Below are 19,063 nucleotides of genomic sequence, written 5' to 3' on the forward strand. Positions count from 1 at the left end.
AGGGCTCTCCACCATCCAATAACCAGAGCCTTAATGCTCAACAAAGCAGAGGCCTCCGAGACCCTGCCCCAGGGCCATGGCAGCAGCGTGAGGTCAGCGTTTGGATCAGCCCAGTGATTAAATCTTTAGGATTCGACATTTTAATTCATCTTAAAGAATGGCCCCTCGCCATTCAACTACGGTGTTTATTCATCTTTCTATCCATCATTTATCAAGATTGACATCCCAGATGCTAGGCAAATCACGATGCACAGGAAAAAAGACAAGTTTGTAAGATCATGGTCCTATGGAACTGCCCACGCTTAAGATGGCATTTAATTTAGCTAATATTGTCTCCATGGCCTGGAAACATGAGCAGCCAGTGACTAGCCTACACCCAGCCTTCTCTGGGAGGAAGTTTGGTGGGGTGGGCACGCTGCACTGTTCACCTGGCGATAAAGGGCCAGCTCCACCTCTTAACAGCCTTCATGGTCTCTGGCGAGTTAATCTACCTTTCTATATTTTAGGTTCCCCATCACTAGAGGGAAGAAGTAACATATCACTAAGTTATTCTAAGAATTAAAGAAGGAAGTCTTCAAAAGTCTTTATCAAAGCCCTTGTCGTACAGTAAAAGTTCCCCACAAGTGTTTGCTAGTATTTGGATCACAAAGTATTCAAGGTTAAAATTTTTACTTGCCACTCACCAAACCAAATGTTTCTGCTACTTTCATACACTGAAGTGCAAAGAGGCGTAGCCATCCCACTCTCCAGGGACAGTCAGGTGGAAAAACATGTCAAGGGGCAGGGACACTAGAGCGTGAAAAATATGACGAGAAAACAGAGATTACTTCGGTCACTTCACACTCACCGCATTAGCTTAATCGTGCAGTAGCTGCATTCACTGGGCATGGTGTCATGTACAGGCTCATCCAAACAGCTCCAGGTGGGCCTATGGGCAAGATTAATCCAACCAGTTGTCAAGGCGCTGAAAGCTGGGGAATGGGTCCCTTTGCGAGTCACCTACACACCCCCTTCTCAGCATCTCTTTCCTCTCCGGGCTGGGTGTCAGCCCACTTCATCAACAGCTGTGATATTACAAATGCCTGCCCTCCCTACCAAGTATTCTTTGCAAATCATAGAGCACTTCCCGGGACCACTGTGGAAAGCTGGTGACGTGGTCTTCATCACCTTTGTTTCGAGATAACGCTATGTCATCACTACTACTCAGCCTGGCACATCTGAAAAGCGGCCAGTGTCTCCTGTAGTCAAAGGACTGAGACAGCCCTTTTTGTAGCGGTGATGCTAAAAAAAAACTCAGAACCACTAGTCAAACATTCAGGGAAGACTATGAGTAGTCACCCACATCTGGATTCTTTCCACCGCCCCCCGCAAACAGGCACATCTCTAGGCTCCCCGCCCACCAGAAGGAATAAAACCTCTAACCCCACACAACTGCTCACTGGGACCCAAAAGCCTAGTCTGCACTTTCTGAGTTTACCTTATGGTTTGGGGATAGAAAAAAATTCTAAATATTTATAAGTATAAATCAGTACAGAAAAAAAAGAGCCAGCAAACTTTAAGAAGAGCTCTTCTTAATGCCTCAACCTGCTTTATCTGCTTCACCCATTATGTCCGGAAGAAAGAAGTATGGTAACAAATGATGCAGACACTCTCCTAGTCTGTTCGGTTTGGGAACCTCCAGGACTCAAATGGACCAAAAATCTGGGACCTAAGCTCAAGCAGAAAAATACCCTTAAATCCTCCTCTATTCCTGAAACCTGAAAGGCACAGGTCAGTTATTTTAATATTCGGCCCATTGGAAATGTAGCAGAATCGACACGGCAAATCTGTGTTTATTATACTTATACATATTTCGCACTTTCAAATTTTAAAATATATGTTAGACTTTTATGCCCTATGCGAAAAAGAGCTCGAGTCAGAACTGACTAATCCATGACATGTATTTTAAACAATAAAATAGTTTTCATATCGATCTATATGCTGTGGGGTATATATTTTTTTATTATTACATGTCACACATACCTCCGTCTTCCTTCCCCAAACCATGATTTTTCAGTAGTTGAGCTACCTTTCAAAACCATCTATTAGACTTACTGGATGCCCATGTCTGTTCAGGACGACCCACAAAATACCCTTTTCCTGCATCCCTTGTCACAACCTCAGTTCTGTCACACATCTCAGCCACGTGCTGTCTGTGTCCTGATGGCAAATCTGCAGCTTACAGTTCCATCGTCCCACGGTAAACTACACGGAGTGCAGGTTTCTGCAGGTTTCTGCAAATTGCCCTCATTAAAATCATTAGGATAAATACCTGCGAATGAGCTATTAGCAATCTACTCCAAACTTTTGTTAAAGTTGGGATTTCTTGACTCACCCAGACTGACTCCAAACTGGAAAAAAAAAAAAAGCTAAACCATAAGACACATTTTGAAGAGGTAGAGTTTCATCACTTTCAAATATATTTGCGATTGAAAGAATTTATTTTGCAATTATTCAGGAGAAGCACTTTCATGAATAAGAGTCATTTATAATGGTTCATCGACTGCTTACCAGTTGTTTTTCCGAGCATTTTTAAGCAGTCCTTTGCAAAACAGTCCAAAGTCTAATTTTCCCGGAACGTCATTTTCACTGGCCTTTGTTCCTATCCTACTGAAATCACACATGCTGATTTAGAGAAATCTGAATTCCTGAGATTATATACGTACACGGGAAGTGGGGGGGGGGTGACAATTGATTTTGAGTGGCATGCTCTTCTGAGCCATGGTCACTGTGAATAAGGCCACCACATGAACTGTGGTGGAAGACACCTCCTAAAAGACAATTTGCTTTGTAAAGGAATAGATATTTCTGGTCACTAAAACTATATGATATTTTAATCCACCAGGACCAGAGGTAAATGAAAAGCTAAGCTTGTGTTCTCAGGTGAGATGCTCATCCCCCAGTTCACATCTTGAACGTTCTGAGGGTAGGAACTGCGTTATGGGCCTGCCAAGTAGGTCCCCTGTCCATTCTATAATTAGCACTGACTATAAGCACTCGTATTTCTCCCTTTAACCTCTGTGGATAGCTCTGGCCTCGGTTTCATTTCATCATTCACCTTTTTGGGAACCTCACTGCTGGCGCAAAAGTCATGCATCTAAATTTCCCCACCGTGCCTCTGCAAATGAAACACAATGTCCGTTCTGCGTGTCTCAAAGGCAAAGGCTCTGCGTGATTTATTCCCAAATTGCTCTTAGGGCTGTGAGTAAATACAACGCCGCTACCCACAGAAGCACGAAGCTTCGGTCCACGTGGAAGGAAAAGCACTCAGAGGCAGGGACCTAATATAACACAAGACCCAGGGTAGCCGTTCTGAAAACACGTGTTGGATGAGGTCTAAGTGGACTTGTTGAATGAATGAATACTGATTTTTTCTGGCCCTCCCATTCATTTTAGGTCAACCAATCAAGTGAGGTTTCAGTGACTGGCCTCAGGAAATGGAAGGTGAGGGTTGGTCACATTGTCCCACTCCCCAAAGACTCTGTGGGTGGCCCTGCAGTAGGGTATCAGTGACTGACAACTCAGCTCAGAATTACAGAGAGAGCACAACAAGCCTTGTGACCCACTCCTAGTGCTACGCCTCACTTTGGACACATCGTTTAATCTTTCCAGGTCCCCCTGTGCAAAATAAAGTTAAAGGAAATGATTCTTGATGCTCCTCCTAGCTGATTAGATCGATGTAGGAAACCGGAAGAGATCTTAGCATCTGAAAATAATCTCTAGCCTCAGTTTTTCAAGGTTTGTTTACAATTATTTTTATTATTTTTTAATGAACGAACACAAGGTACCAGGAGACCCTGGGAACGGGGTGACTTGTAACATGACCTTGGGGCTCATGTGCGAAAGGCTTCACAAACTGACACACCCCTTCCACCAATTATTTTCAATAAAACGAAAGATCGAAAATCAGCATCAGAAAAGGACACAATACAGTTAAGACTGTTAAGAGTAACTACTCCCAAACTGGACGTCATAAAATACATCGTGAACTGTGAACAGATTCGCTCAATGAGGGAGAACCTCATTCCTTTACTTCTCCACAGATGCCGTTGGGAGTTCCTCCGGGTAGAACACAAAAGGAAAAAGAGGTGGATGGCCAGGAATGCTGTGCATTACCCCCCTCAATGTCCTGCCACTGAGGCTGCATGTCAAGAAGCATTTATCTCAGCAGGAGTGATGGCATTTGAGAAGGGGGCACATTCCCGTGCCAGATGGCTTTCCGTGGGGAAAGCCCACAGACCACAGGTGGGATGAGAATTGCCCTTGGTTGTGTCGGTGGGTGGTGTGACAAGCCAGGAAGGTAACACGCAAGTTAGCACTTGGAAATCAAAAGGAGCTTACCCTCCCCAAAAATTATCATAGCCACCCCAACACTAACAAAAAATGTATCACGTTTTAGATTTACAAGATCCACCTGCACTAGATACGTAGACTCTTAACTGCTTTGTCAATTCTTTATGCGATAGCTGCTCTTTGAACCAACGTAAGGGACGTAGTCATCCCAGGCTCACACAGCTCTCTTGTGTGAACTAGCCACTATATTTCACATCTTAAGACTGTGGCAGGTATATTACAGCTATATTACATTGGGTCTCTCGTCACTGACATGGCGTTTCTGTCAGGTCGCTTCTATAAAGCACTGAGAGAAACATTAAAACACGGTGGTCTATTTATATATTGGGGGGTATCAGGATGTCAAATCCGAGTAGATGTGTCTTCAATGTACATGGGGAAAAAAGGGGGTAGATAAAGAGGTGAGAGACAAGGAAGCAGAGGAAACATTTCAACCATTAAAACTGATCTCAACTTGAGGGTAGAAAGTTACGGCAGAATTTACTCTCTCCCCCTGTCTGCGTGTTACTCGAGGGAACAACAGAAAGATGGCCTGAAGCTGTGTCGGGACCCAAGCATTTCTCTAAAACTGAGAAGACACTTCAGCAGAGCCATCGTTATTCTGTTTTCGATTTTGGAGACTTCTGGTATGGGCAATGAGGCACCTTTCCGCATTGAGAGTGCCGCTCATCAGCTCAAAGCCTGAGTTCTCACAGGCTGACGGTCACCCGGTCCAGGTAAGTTCACTGCCAGGGTCACAGGTTCCCAGCTCCCTGTCCCTTCCATGCAGAACAATTCTGGTGGATGAAATGTTGATCTTTTTCTACACGGTGAAGACTTCCGCCTGTGGCTGATCCTTGCCAAAGTAGTTAGTCCTAGGTTCCTCCACCTGCCCCCAACTCGTGTTCCAAACTGGACCTCAGGAAAGCGTCTTCCTAGAGCACTCAAGGAAAACACATTTGGCATCCACGAGACTCCCTGCTCCCTTGTCAGTGACATCTGACTCCAAAATCCTGAACCCAGACCCATAGCATAGATTTCCCATGGGACCTGACCATTATAACAAATCTGGGTTGCGTTTTGCTGCCAAAAGGAACAGGAAGAACTTCCACTTTGAAGAACTGCGGCTATACTTCCCCGCCCCTCCCTCCAACCCACACGTTGTCCACCCTGTTGGACTCTCACCGACAAAGACAGCGCCAGAGGCTACTGAACGCTTCTCGGGGTGTTTCGGGGTGAGCGGCAAAGTCAAATGCCAGTACTGCAGACGGTGGAGCGGGGGGTTTCTCAAGTGGTCTGTGTAAGAGGGGAGAGCTCTCCACCTACACGAAGAGAAGTGCCCGGATTAAGTGAGCTGCACAATGGGAGCTTGCGCAGTGCCTCCTCCCCACAGCAAGTTAAATGGCTCTGGGAAATTGTGCTTGCATTTCATTCCAGCAGACCCAGTTTCCCGGGGCCTCACACACCGAGTCCTCCCGAAATATGGCTATAATGCTGGCAAAGATTTGCAGACCCTGTTTCTGCAAATTGAACCCAAATACAGTTATGTACAAAGTTAGTTTACAGAATACCTACCCCATTACGTTTCACTGAATAGATCAAAATAGGAATCAATATCATTCGTAAATTTTATCATCTAATCATCCTGAGAAGCTCAGGACACTTGGTGGGAGGGTAGGAGGTTGCTATAGATAATGCACAGATATTTGGTTTTCTATGTCAGAGTATCTTCGCCGCTATTGGGCCAATTTTCAAATGGAAAATGTGATGGGTGATTTTTTTTTAAATGCAAAAATATATGTGTTTTATACTTCCAGCCCAACATTCACAGGATGGCTCTAACTTCTCGTCAAGTCAATTTGGTAGGCCACTGGGCTCCAAGGACCTTTTTGAAAGAGCTTGAGTGTTCTCAAGCTCTTTTTTTGCATTGCAAGTACGTCCTTGCACCTCACTTGTGGCAATGCACACTCCTTGCTCTCAGCATGTGCACCACTGGAGGGGGGTTAGTTCTCCTCCCCTGCCTTGGGCTGGGGAGACTTGAAACCAAGCACACAGCTCTCTGATTATCAGGGGTGGCCCATGACCCCCCAAATCAGTCACCTGAGTTACAAACATCTTGAAGCTGAAATGGGTCCTAAAACTACGGGTCGCAACATCAGTCTCTCCTCCGGTGCTATCCAAAGTCCTCTGGATGGCGACAGAAGTGTGGACGCATTGAAGGTTCCTGGAAAAGGTTCTTCCAAGGTTGCCTCTCCCTGCAGGTGGCTCACATCAGGACCTGCTCTCGAGTCTCTGGCAGACGAAGGGCAATCAGGCCGCCCCCGACGAGAGAGGTAGCAGCCAGAAGGATGGGGACCACTTTGGTTATCCCAACAAAAGAAGCAAAGATGGTGTTTCCCAGAATGGCTCCAAATTTGCATAATCCATTGAGGATGCCAAAGGCCGTTGCCCTGTAAAAGAAGAAAGCATGTTCTGAAAGACGCCAGCTAGGCTTTGTTCGATGAGTAGGACTGGGTTCTTTCCATTGTTGTGGGCGAAGGTATACTGAAGGTGTGGGAGGGATCTTTTCCCCTTAAATATAAAAGTAATACATTCTCATTTCAGTCAAATTAGAAAATAAAGAGTAACATGAAGATGCAACGATATATAACCTCACCACTAGAAAGCAATCACCGCTATTAACATCGTGGAGTATTCCCTTCAAACTTGTTTCTTTTTCTTTTCAAATATATCCTTTTTTAACATTTTCACGGGTGTTACGGGAGGATTATGAACTGCTGAAAGGGTGAAGGATGATGCAGAAGGTGTAAATGTTCCCCCTACTCTTGACCCTCTTATAAATTAGACACTTATTGTCCCTAAATAGTGTTTCCCTAAGCATAAGATTACATTTCCCAGACTCCTTTGTTGCTGCGTATGGTCATGTGATTAAGTTCCAGCCAATGGGATGTAAGTGAGGACTCCCGAGAAACTTCCTTAGAGGTGTCATGAGTGGGCCTTTTGCCCTCTTCTCTTCCCTCCTTTTTCCTTCCATCCCACTTCCTGGCAGGTACCTGGTGTCACCTTGGACCGTGGTCGAGATCATGAGAAGGAGAATAAGACAGAAAGAGCCTGCAGTGCCTGCTCTGGACGTTTACAGGAAAGGAAAATAAAATATCCACCTTCCTAAGGCTACAGTGTTTGGGGGGCTTCTGTCATCCGTGGCAGAACCTAACCCAAATTACTGTCCCTCAGTCCCACTTCCCAGGGACTGGGACAGTGACCTATTATTGACCTTCTGTCCTTCCTGGACTCCATCTGTGCCCAGACACAATATTCCCACATTCTCCCTCCCCAGCCGAAATAAAATGTTTCTTTCTCAGACCACAAGTTTATTAAGGATGTGGCTAAGTATTTATACTTTAAGTTCTTTTTTACATTTTCTTTTGGGTAACTGTACCACACTCGACCTTTACAATTACTAGCTGCCTTTCTAGTCTTTTGTTTTCAGAATATTCTTCGATGTTTTTACAGTTTTCCCTTTTCCAAATAAGCTCCAGGTTAATTTTTTTTCAAGTTCTTTGGGGTTGAGAGGAGGATTCATACAATTTTGAAGGGGCATTTTTAAGTTAGAGAAAGTCTAAAGAAGATTTGACATTTTCGTAAGATTAAATCTTAGAATTCTATAAGGTATATCCTGACATATATTCAAGTCTTCTTTTATATCTCTCAGTAAAGCTTTATAGTTTTTTTCAGTAAATGCTTCACCTTTCTCATCAGTTTGATTCCCAGATATTTTATGATTTCTGCTGTTATTAAATGGATTTCAATTATAGTTTTAATTTCTTAATGTATTTTAAAGTTTATACATTATCCAGCTTGTTCTATTACTAACCACCTTACTAAGTTGCTTTATTGTTTCTAGTATTTTCTTTAGTTAATTCTCTTGTGGTTATTCCATATAAAATCCCACCCCATGCTAATAACAATCACTTCTCTTCCTCTTATTTTTATTTTTGTAAAACTTAGGAGTTCTTTGGTTCAGGGGGTGGTATGCTGTACTTTTCCATAGCAAACCACATCCCAGTAACTCAGTCACCAATTTAGGGCTTTTTTCCCCCCAGAATTCCATTTGCCTGCTTTCCACACCACTTCACAGTCCTTTTTGACCACAAGTCCCCTTTATGTGCTATTGTTCAAATCCCCACTTCCTCCTCTGTGAAGAGAAATAACTGCTAAGTCAAGGCCTTGCTCCACTGCCTTTAAACCAGGTCTCTTCTCACATGGCTTCTGCAAAATAAAATAAACCCTGGGCAGCCCGTCACACTCTCCGCAAATGCCCCAGACCGCCACGCCTCATCCACCTTTATCTCCCTCCACCTCTCCCCAGTCCTGTGCTTCCCTAGCTCTTCACCTTCTCACTTCATCTCCCGTGGGAAGTTCATTCTCACCTCTTTTTGATGATGTGACACGTATGGTATTGCCCTCTTATTTTCTCTCCTAGACACGGTTTACACTCATCCTTTGCATCTTGCCATTCACTGCATCCTATTAAGCCTTAGGCTACCCACTTCCAGGTCTGTGCCAGCTCCCAGACAGGAAAAACTCAAAATCCTAAGACACTTAGTCCATGGATCTCCAGGAAGATCAAGGTCACCATGGTGCAAGATCGTAGAGCAGGTAGATTTCTAGCTCAAGTCCAAACGAGTGCCAGCGAGCAGCCCAGGGAAGAACTGACCTCTGGTTGGTGGGATACAGCTCCACCGTGATCACGTCCAGCGCATTCCAGGCAGCGATGCTGGTCCCGCAGAAGAGGCACTGCCAGCCGATCATCGCTGACTCGCTATTGCCAAAAAACAGGAAGAAGCAGCAGACCGCCGAGATCAGCATGGAGCCACCTGTGGAGGGAGGTCAAGGGCCAAAAGGAGCATGAAGCCCGTGCCACAGGCAAGGCTGTTCGCCACAGGTCTTGCCCCATCTTCCATCCTCACAGGTACACCTGAAGTGACAGGTTACCATAAGCAAAAGGTCCATCTCTCCACAGAGAGCACAGCTTGCACCCTCACGTGGTACCCCGGCCATGGAATCAGAGCCCTCTGCCTGGGTCACATCACCAGAGTTAGCCTACGGGAAGAACTTCAAAACTGTCACTCTGCATTCCCAGCCCAGAATAACTAGGGACAAGGCAGGGGTGTGGGCTAGTCAGCAGTCTATCATATGCCAAACATTCTTCTATATGCTTGAGACATGTTATTGTATTTAAAAAAGCAAAGTCTTCCTGTGGAACTTACATTCTAGTGACAACATAACTGTAAATGGGCCACAGAAGGCCAACCTGCTTATTCTCCATCTACGCCCATCCCGTCCCACACATCTGCCATTCTCAGCCCCACTCTGTGCCCCGAGGAGGTAAAAAAGCAGGTCCCAAACAACCAGCTGGGGTTTCAGGCAAGAGTCTCCTCCAGGCATCAGGAGCCTGTGGGAGGGAGGACTTCCGGTTGACAAGAAGCCAGAGGGCTGGCCTGGCATTGCTAACAAGTGCCTCCTGGGAGCACCTCCGCGGGGAAACTTGCCCTCACACCTAGCGCTAAGCCCTGCTGGCCAGCTGGGAAATGATAATTGTGCATGTCGATTGTGCTGCTTCTTAGAAGGGGCAGGGCTGTGACCAGGTGGCCTGGTAGCCTTTCCAAAGGGCTAGGAGAAAATTAGAATGCGAGGAGACTGGCATCGGCTGACCCATGTATCACCTGCACTCACGTGTCCCTCAAATGGCCAGCTGTGGGGCCTGGCTTACAAGAAATGCTGACAAATGTTTGTTGAGGACACATATCATCATCAAAGAAGTCAAATGCTAGTCAGGGAACTGACCTTTCCACCATGTAAAGTCTTCCTTTTGCATGTCTTTCTGGCCCACTGTACTTCTGCTCTCATAATTGTTGTTCCTCTTGTGATTGAGAAGTCTAAGTTCAGATCCCAGCCTTACCTGTGTGACCTCGGGACAGTCATTGAACCTCTCTGTGCTGGGTCACTTTCCCCATGTGTAAAATGTTGATAAAAAATAGTACCAACCTCACAGGGCTATTGCGAAGGTTACATGTGTTAACATTCACAAAATGCTTGGAACACAGGCCGACCTATAACAAGCACTTCACAGGTGTTAGTTAAAGGAAATTTCTAGTTCATGCCTGTCTCTCCCAACAGATCATTTGCTCCCAAAGCACAGGGATGCTGTCTGTCTCAATTACTACTGCGTTCCCATCGCTGACTGCACGGCCCGGCAGAGGGTAAGTGCTGCATAAATAAGTGTTTATTGAGTGAATAAATGAGGAGTAGCAGCCTCATCAGAAGAACTTCCCTTCCGTTGTTAACAAGACACTGCTGCTGCCCAGGCAAGGGTGCAGGAGTGTAGGCAGGGCGGAGGACGCTGCGGCAGATCCACAGTGGGATCCGTCTGAGGACCGTGGATGAGGCTATTGGAGAACAGATCACCTGCACCCCACCGAGACAGCCACTGAGCATCCACTATTCACTGAGAACCAAGGACACCAGTTGGTCCATCGCGTGCCACTTAGAACCTCACTAAAGACAGAGGGACACAGAAAGGGCTCTTAACTGGCTTGCCATTTAGTTCCTAACAATCTAGATCAGAAACAAAATACATGCATTAGTAAAAGAGAGCTGAAGAATGAGCACATATTAGTTCTGGATGTCCAGCTTGGGGAGTGTGGCTTTGTTCGGCATTATAGAGATCAAGGATATATGCACGGTGACAAGAAGGGCTTCAGAGGTGAGGAAAGGATGGACATTCTTTCCCTCCCTGCCTGCTTCCTGCACCCAGACTTCCCTCTGCGCCCACGTGGGAAGTGCGGCTGGCCGTGGGAAGTGGGCCACTCTTGTTCACACATGCACCCACCCCACCGATTGTATACATCTCTCTCCAAAGAACTTCCTCAGCTACGCCAGCACCTGACCACAGACTTCACTGTTAGACCCTGGAACCCAGAAAGGCCAGTGACAGAACGGCAAAGAGTCACAGGTCTGCTCTCACACACCTTGTCTCATGGGAGCAAGCGGAGGCATTGGTTGTGACCATGACGAAACAGAAGCTCAGACAAGGAAAGGAAGTGGTGCAGACTCGTAAGGTGAAGGTCGGCCAAGATGGCCAGCTGACTCCCTGCCACGACCTCATGCACGACACCATACTGTAGCACCTTCTGCTAGAAAGCGGGGCACTTCAGACTAATCTAGGAAAGAGGCCATTTTTGCAGGTTCTGGTCAAATTCAGCAGCACTGGTTAAGCGACAACGGTGTGGCAGGCCAGGGGCTGGGCACGGGCAGTACAGGAGTCACCAAGCCCCAGCCTTCCCCCCGTGGGCTTCAGGTCTGACCAGGGCACTGCCTCTAACGGAGCACACGGCTCAATCCGCCATGCCTAAGAGATGACGCCACCCCCACCCTAAGGTCAAAAAAGCTAAAATCACAAGCATTTCTTGTGCTCACCATTCTGAATATTCATGATGCTATGTATAATAATAATTTTCAACAGGAGCCCAACACTGGGAAAAAATTGCCTTCCCATAGAGACCTGGCCGATTTTTTCTTCCCTAACAAAATGTCTATGTGATTTATTCTGTTTCCCTTTGAGCTTCGTTGCTAGGAATCTTGGAATTAATTTTACTGAGCAACTACATCCCTAGGTCAGATCTTACGGCACATTAATCAGTGTGCCGTCTGCTTCCCCACCCCTGGCCCTGACTCACATTCTAATATACATTTCCTCTGGCCCTGGGAGTATACACTTTGCTTCCTGTTCACCTCGGGCGGCATGAGTTTCTGTAATAAACTGCTCCAAATCCTGGCAGAGTAAAGCAAGACACACACGAATATAGCTACCTTTTTTGAGAATCTGCAATGCACCACGTACTACAAGATGCTTTGAACACATCACATTCAATCCTCACAAACACCTACCAGCCAGTTAGGGGTATTCCCGTCTTACAGATAAGAAAACTGAGGCTGGAGAAAGTAAAAGGTCACGTTCAACATCAAACAGCCTGTCGGTGATAGAATTCCTACGCAAGTCCTGCCTGACTCCCAAACCCGAAGTGTTATCACTGTTCAATAATATGCAACCTTTAAAAGCATCAGACAAAACCAATGCTCATGTAAGAAAGAGCATTGTGTATATGTTTCTGGAAATAGCCTTACAAAGCATGTGGAGTGGATATGCTTAATGTCCCTCCCAAAGTGCTAATAAAATAAGCGACTGTCAGACTCGTTCAGTCAGGAAGTGGAGACGAGCCACTGGCCTGAACCGGGACGGAAGCCTCAGACCGCCTCCCTGGAGCCCTGGGATCTGGTCCACGTGCCTCCGTGACTCCGCGCCAGCAGGTTCCATCTTACCTGTGCAGTTTCCTGTGCCAGATCTCTTTAAGACACTGACAAATTCCACTGGACCCTGTAAGTCACCGCCTTGGCCCCCTGGAGAACAGAGGTGGCGTCCCTGCCCACTCACCGATCATCCTGAGCCTTCCCATCCTATCCATGAGCAGGGCAGAGATGATGTTCCCAGGCAGCACGGACAGGCTGCCCAGGAAGCTGACGAGGTAAATCAGGAAGTCGTTATCTTGCTCGAAGTCCATGTGACAGCCCTCCTTCTGCTCCAGAAAGGTCGAGTTGATAAAGCGACAGTTGATGAACTTGTGCTCGTAGAGGTCTGGGGAGAGAAGGAAAGCTCAGGTTCATGGAACGTGGAGGGGCAGTTACGGGGAGTCAGGCAGAGCCAGGATGAAGTTATGCCCCCTTCCAGCAACAGGCTGCACCAGCCTCTGGCAATCGCAGAGTCTCAAAGTCAATGTGGCATTTGCCAAGGGATGAAGCGAGAAACCTCTACCAACGTAATGACCTGTTCCACTTCTGACCAGCGAGGGAAAATGAAACATTCGCCGAGAGGCTTGTTTAAATACATCATCTCTCGAGCCACATACCAGTTCTCCCAGGCTACCCAGCTTACAGAAGCTGAAGGGAGAAGAATTGGGGCCAGACTGAGTCAAACACTCCAGAGCCCATAGGGAAACCTGAACATTCTTCAAAATAGAAATAACTGGGCCAGTGGCTTTCAGGGCGGGATGCAGTGTGCCAGGGCAGGGGAGATAAACAGGGGAGCACAGAGGATTTTTTTAGAACAGCAAAAATGCTCATTAAGATCTGTGATGATGGACACACTATACATTTGTCCAAGCCAACGTTCAACACCAAGTGTGTGATGTGTAACACACACAGAGTTCATAGTGCTGATCTGGACATAGGGCATGTAGTTCAGGGAGAAGACTACAGACTTTAGAGCCAAACTGTTGAGAAACCAGAGATACAGTGTACAACACTAAGAATGAACCTCGTTGTAAACTATGGACTTTGGGTGACAATGATGTGTCAGTGCAGGTTCATCGACTGTAACAAATGTGCCGCTCTGGTGGGGATGTCGACACGGGGGAGGCAAATTCTGGGGGTGGGGGTTTATGGACACCTCTACCTTCTAATTCTGCTGTAAATCTAAAACTTCTCTTAAAAAAAGTCTTAAAAAAATAGAAACCATTTGCTTTGGAATCAGACAGAAGTAGCATTAAATAGGCTCCCAGGAAACCCGGGTTTGGGGCACTGACCTTGTTCAACCGCCCTGAACCTCCACCTACAAAGTTGGAGGAGTACCCCTGTTATCTCCATGGCTTCCCCGCTCTGATGTCTCAGGACTACGACTGTTTGTAGACAAAGTAGCATCATTAAAACTTGAAAGAAGAGCCCTGGCTGGCGTAGCTCAGTGGATTGAGCATGGGCTGTGAACCAAAGCGTCGCAGGTTCGATTCCCAGCCAGGGCACATGCCTGGGTTGCAGGCCATAACCCCCAGCAACTGCACATTGATGTTTCTCTCTCTCTCTCTCTCTCCCTCCCTTCCCTCTCTAAAAAAATAAATAAATAAAATCTTTAAAAAAACTTGAAAGAAGAAAAGATATGCCAGGTTTCCATGATAAATAAGAATGCACAGAATTATTTTTATATTTTTTTAAGTTCTGGCTAAAACAATCATTTCGGAAGGCTAAGTCCTGTGGTAAGATTATTCAGAGACACAGATATGTGGAGACCAGATGTTGTGCCTCTGACGCTGACATCATGGAAGAAAAAGATGTTACATAACCATCCCTCGGTGCTGATGCCAGGGAGAAAGCGCTGATCTGGACATAGTGCATGTAGTTGGGGGTGGTGGGGGGGAGATTACAGACTTTAGAGCCAAACTGTTGAGAAATGAATCCAAGCTCCATCAACTTGTTAGATGTGGCTCTGGGCAAGGGACTTCAGCCCCAGTTTTCCTTAGCTGTAGGATGGAGCTATTGGGACAGTTCTCACTTAAGACAATGGAGGTGAAACCGCTGGTGATGCTCAGTTAGCTTCCTTATACCCCAAGTCCACTTGGTATGATACTAACATATGATGACAGTAGTAAGAATCGCAAGGAGAAAGAGTGGATGGGGTTTTGTGATTTTTTAATCATGGATATCATAAATGGTGTGATTTTAAAATATTATGATCCTTTCACTTCATGCAGGAAGCTTGAAAGTGTGCCATTTTTCTCTTTTCATTTACTGCTGTGATACCATGACTCTTGTATTTGGCCAGTTTCAATGAGGCGAGGTCTCCAAGAAAGCACTTTGTGGATAAAACACAGCCCTCCTGGAATGGCATTTCATCTGTGTCCTACTTCGTTCTAAGGACCATTTGCAGAGAGTATTGGTCTCACTGAGATCAGGACACTCACCCAAAACTCAGATCCCTTGGTGAAGACTGTGCAGATCACCTGTGCCATACCTGGGGCGAGAACCCATCCTAAGTCTCAGCACTTCTCTCTGTGTGAATATTTTACTACTCCTAATGCTTATGGCTGAGTATTTTGGTTCTTAGAGAAGATTAGCCCACCCCCTGACAATCTCCCCAGTCTGTGCTTGTTCTTACCTGTGTTATAAAAGATGGTAGATTCAATGGTGCAGTTTTTGAAATAGGTATCAGTGGATGTAACGTCTTCAAAATAGCACTCGTCAAAGAACGTGTCTTCAAAGAGAACGTGTTTAAAGTACATCTTTGTGAACCTGTGGAAAAGAGGTTTGTGCCCGAGTGATCCATCCAAGAAAAAAGGAGGCTTGAGAGCAAAATGAAACACAGAGAAAGGCAGAAAAAGGAGAGCTGCGGACCAAAACGTACTGAAACACTATTTTTAACCTAGACTAGTTCCCCTTTTCTGAGCTACTGGTTTTGTCAATGAGGAAGGCTTCAGAAGTGTGGAAGTTGGTGTCCAGTGCCGGTGCACTTGGGGCACTGTGCATCGGCCTGGTGGTCCCCAAGGGCAGGCCAATGGACCTTCTGCATTGGAATCATAGAAAGGCGAACACAGTGAAATAAAAACATCGGTAGCATCGCACTTTATGAGGAGTTTTAAAAACCTGCAGGCCCCTCAGCTGGTCTTAGTAAGTTTAAAAGCAATAGATTTGGGAGAATCTTCATTTTTTAAATAGCTGCAACAGAGATGTGGGGAAATAGGCCCTTCCATGCACATCATTAATAGAATATAATTGGTGCCGCCTGTTTGGAAAGCAAACTTTTGCAAAAATTTTCAGGGCGCAATCCCTTTGACCTAAGAATGATCACCTCTAATAATTTATCCTACATGTATTTGCTCATACATTCAAAGAGATACACTGGCAGAGGCTCGTGGCAGCATTTCTTATGACAAGAAGTGACTATGTGATAGATGAGAGGTGGATAGACAGATACCATACAGTGGAACGCCATACGGCCAGTTACAGTTATTAGGTAGCTCTACATATCTTAATATGGAACAATCTTCAAGATGTATTATTAACCAAAAAACATCAAGTGCCATGTAGTGTTCACAGCCTGTGACCTCTCATGGGGAAAGGAAGAATATGAGACACATGCCTCCAAATGCAGGGATGACATCTGGAATGCCACACAAGGAACCGGCAGATGCCATGGCCCTGGGGAGGCTCGATGGGGGTTAAGAGTGAAATAAACCTGCCCTGGCTGGTGTGGCTTAGTAGACTGTGCACCGGCCTATGAACTGAAAGGTCACTGGTTTGATTCCCAGTCAGGGCTCATGCCTGGGTTGCAGGCCAGGTCCCCAGTAGGGGGCATGTCAGAGGCAACCAATCCATGTTTCCCTTTCACATCGATTTGTCTTTCCCACTCTTTCTCCCTCCCTTTCCATCCCTCTAAAGATAAAGAAATAAAATCTTTAAAAAAAAAAGAAAAGAAATAAACCTAATTGGTCATTTGTACCCAGTGTAGGTATTACTTTTTCACTTAAACATATAACATTTAATGGGAGGAAGCACCCAGGTGATTAAAAGGTGCAGCCACATTTGGGAGCCACTGCACTGCTCCAACCCCAGCATAAACTGAAGAGGAAAGAACAATATTGCATTTAAAAAACATGCACTTGAGAAACGTTGACATTGCCTTCCATTGGTTATATGTCCTAAGCTTGGCCAAACTTGTGATCTAGAAAGCTCTGGATATGTTTTCCGATGTGAGCAATTACAATCCATCATGGTACCCGTGGATGATCATTTCGTCTATTCATTTCCATGTTGGGTCTTCAGCACACACTTACTGAGCACAGTACTGTGAGTACAGAGAGGAAAGACATAGGCCCTGCCCTCCAGTGGCACTGGGACGAAAAGCGAACAGGCAACCGTAAGGCAGCAGGACTCATAGTGATAGAAGGAGCACAGGGTGCTGAGGGTCATTGTGCCTTTTCAGGGCCACCAGATAATTCAGTCCAAGACCATATACAATGGCCAGCTCCCTCACCCTTCATGTTATATGTGGTCTGCTCAGAACCCTGACCAGAGCCACTTACCAGTAGCTTCTGAGAAAAGACCTCCCACCCAGAAAAAGGCCTGGGCAAGTGCTTCTCAGAGGTGCCCAGACCACCTGCACCAGAGTAACACGGGAGGCTACTATGGAAGAGGCAGTTTCCTACTGTGCTCTCTTGAACAATAATCCCCAGAGTCCGATACCAGCTGATTATACTTAAAAAAGAATGAAAGTCATTGATCCAGAAAGCCAGATTATCTTGGATAATTTTTATTAGGGTCAAATCTACTACAGACATTAAAAAAGAGACCTCCGAAAGCTGTTACTGACCTCTTTGGATTTCCACAGAAAAACTAATTGGTCGCCTTTTGTTACAGGAAGAGGCCTCTGATTTCAAAATAAATGTAACTTGTACACTGGATGTGTTTACTCAGGAAAACTATTTCTAAAGATTATCTTAGGTCTCTGCCTTTCTTAATATATCATTCTCTTTAATATAGCAATAGACTGCTGATGTGGCCTTCTGTGATATTTTAATATTCTGGCAAAAGGGGGTAGAAAGCAGTGCCATAAATCATAATGCAGACAGACCTTAAAACTTATCTCCAAGTGAGTTATATAAAAAGACAAAGTTACAAAGAAAGAGATAAAAGGAGAGAGGGCCAAGGTCTATTTTATGAGTCTCCATATAAATCACCTCTTCCAATCTCTAAATTATATGCAGAATGGGTCCAAGAGTTTTCATTCAGGACACTTCAAAGGTTGAAAAAAAAAGTTAGTGAAAGTATCATGTGGAACTTTTCTTGTAAGGAAACTGAAGCCATCGACAATCCAAAGTCTAGGGCAGAATATTATTATGAACATCATACTTCTGTTACCCTTCAGCCCAGGGCTTGTCCACCAGATGATCTAAACTATGCCAAAAGTCACATCTATTTAGTCACCTTGATGGCATCACCCTCAAGAAGCTTGGCCTAATGAAAGAAATAAACAAGAAAACTGACCGTTACGATTTAGTGGTCATTGTATCACTATCATAAAGTCACTATATTGCTATAAAGTCACTTCAAAATGGGCACATGTGATCCATTTGAGAAAAACAGGAGATGATTGATTCTGAAGGACAAAAATGAAAGAACCTTCCCTTAATGGTGTAAAGGATGTCAACCAAAACATAGAGTAGATGTTATACGTAAAGGTAAGACACCAAAAGCGCCCCACCGAAGTCGGAATTCCCATTAGCGCTGCTTCTATCCATCCCTGAACTTGACATGAACAAGGCAATACAAGAAGAAGCAAAAAGAATAAAATTATAACGATAAGAAAGGAAGAGATAAAACTAAGTGGAGAGAAATACAGTGTTTAACGATCGGAAGATTCTCCAGTATAAAGATGTCCCCAAATGAATGCAGACATTCCATGTAATTCCAGTCACAACCCCAGCCAGCTGTTTATAATGGAATTTTAGAAACTGGTCCTGAAAATCACACAGAAGAGCGCAGGGGAAAAACCAGCCAAGAAAAACGTTAATCACTCAGTGGAAGAATCTAGTCCTCCTGGAAATACAACTAAACGGGGAGTTATGGCAGATAAGTCAGTGTGGCTTTGCTAGAAGAAAAGACAAACAAACCCATGGAACCAGAGCACAGAAGCCCAATAATACATGTAAAGAAGACTGACATATGATAAAAGCATTATTGCATATCGTTAGGGGAAAGACAGGCAATTTCGTAAATGTTGTAGAGACGACTTGCTATTTGTGTGGAAGGAACAAATTAGTTCCTGTCTTGTGTATACAGGCCGCCTCCAGAAAAATTAAGGACCCAA

The 19,063-nt window shown here is 45.2% G+C and overlaps 1 protein-coding gene across 5 annotated transcripts in view; it reads right to left on the bottom strand.

Moving 5' to 3' along the window:
- Positions 1-655: 655 nt before the first annotated feature.
- SV2B (synaptic vesicle glycoprotein 2B) overlaps positions 656-19,063 on the bottom strand; it is a 95,102-nt gene continuing 76,694 nt past the window's right edge. For 4 of the 5 annotated variants that reach the window (XM_028502260.2, XM_028502264.2, XM_028502258.2 and 1 more), the window contains 4 exons: positions 15,356-15,489; positions 12,866-13,066; positions 9,089-9,248; positions 3,778-6,821 (listed from right to left, as the gene is read on the bottom strand). In XM_028502260.2, coding sequence (XP_028358061.1) covers positions 6,638-6,821; positions 9,089-9,248; positions 12,866-13,066; positions 15,356-15,489 — 679 coding nt within the window. In that variant the 3' untranslated portion in view covers positions 3,778-6,637. Of the gene's footprint in view, positions 6,822-9,088; positions 9,249-12,865; positions 13,067-15,355; positions 15,490-19,063 lie in introns of all 5 variants that reach the window. The other variant, XM_036013121.1, reaches the window with a different exon arrangement.

The sequence above is a fragment of the Phyllostomus discolor genome, chromosome 12 (assembly GCF_004126475.2).
Source record: "Phyllostomus discolor isolate MPI-MPIP mPhyDis1 chromosome 12, mPhyDis1.pri.v3, whole genome shotgun sequence".
Taxonomy (NCBI): domain Eukaryota; kingdom Metazoa; phylum Chordata; class Mammalia; order Chiroptera; family Phyllostomidae; genus Phyllostomus; species Phyllostomus discolor.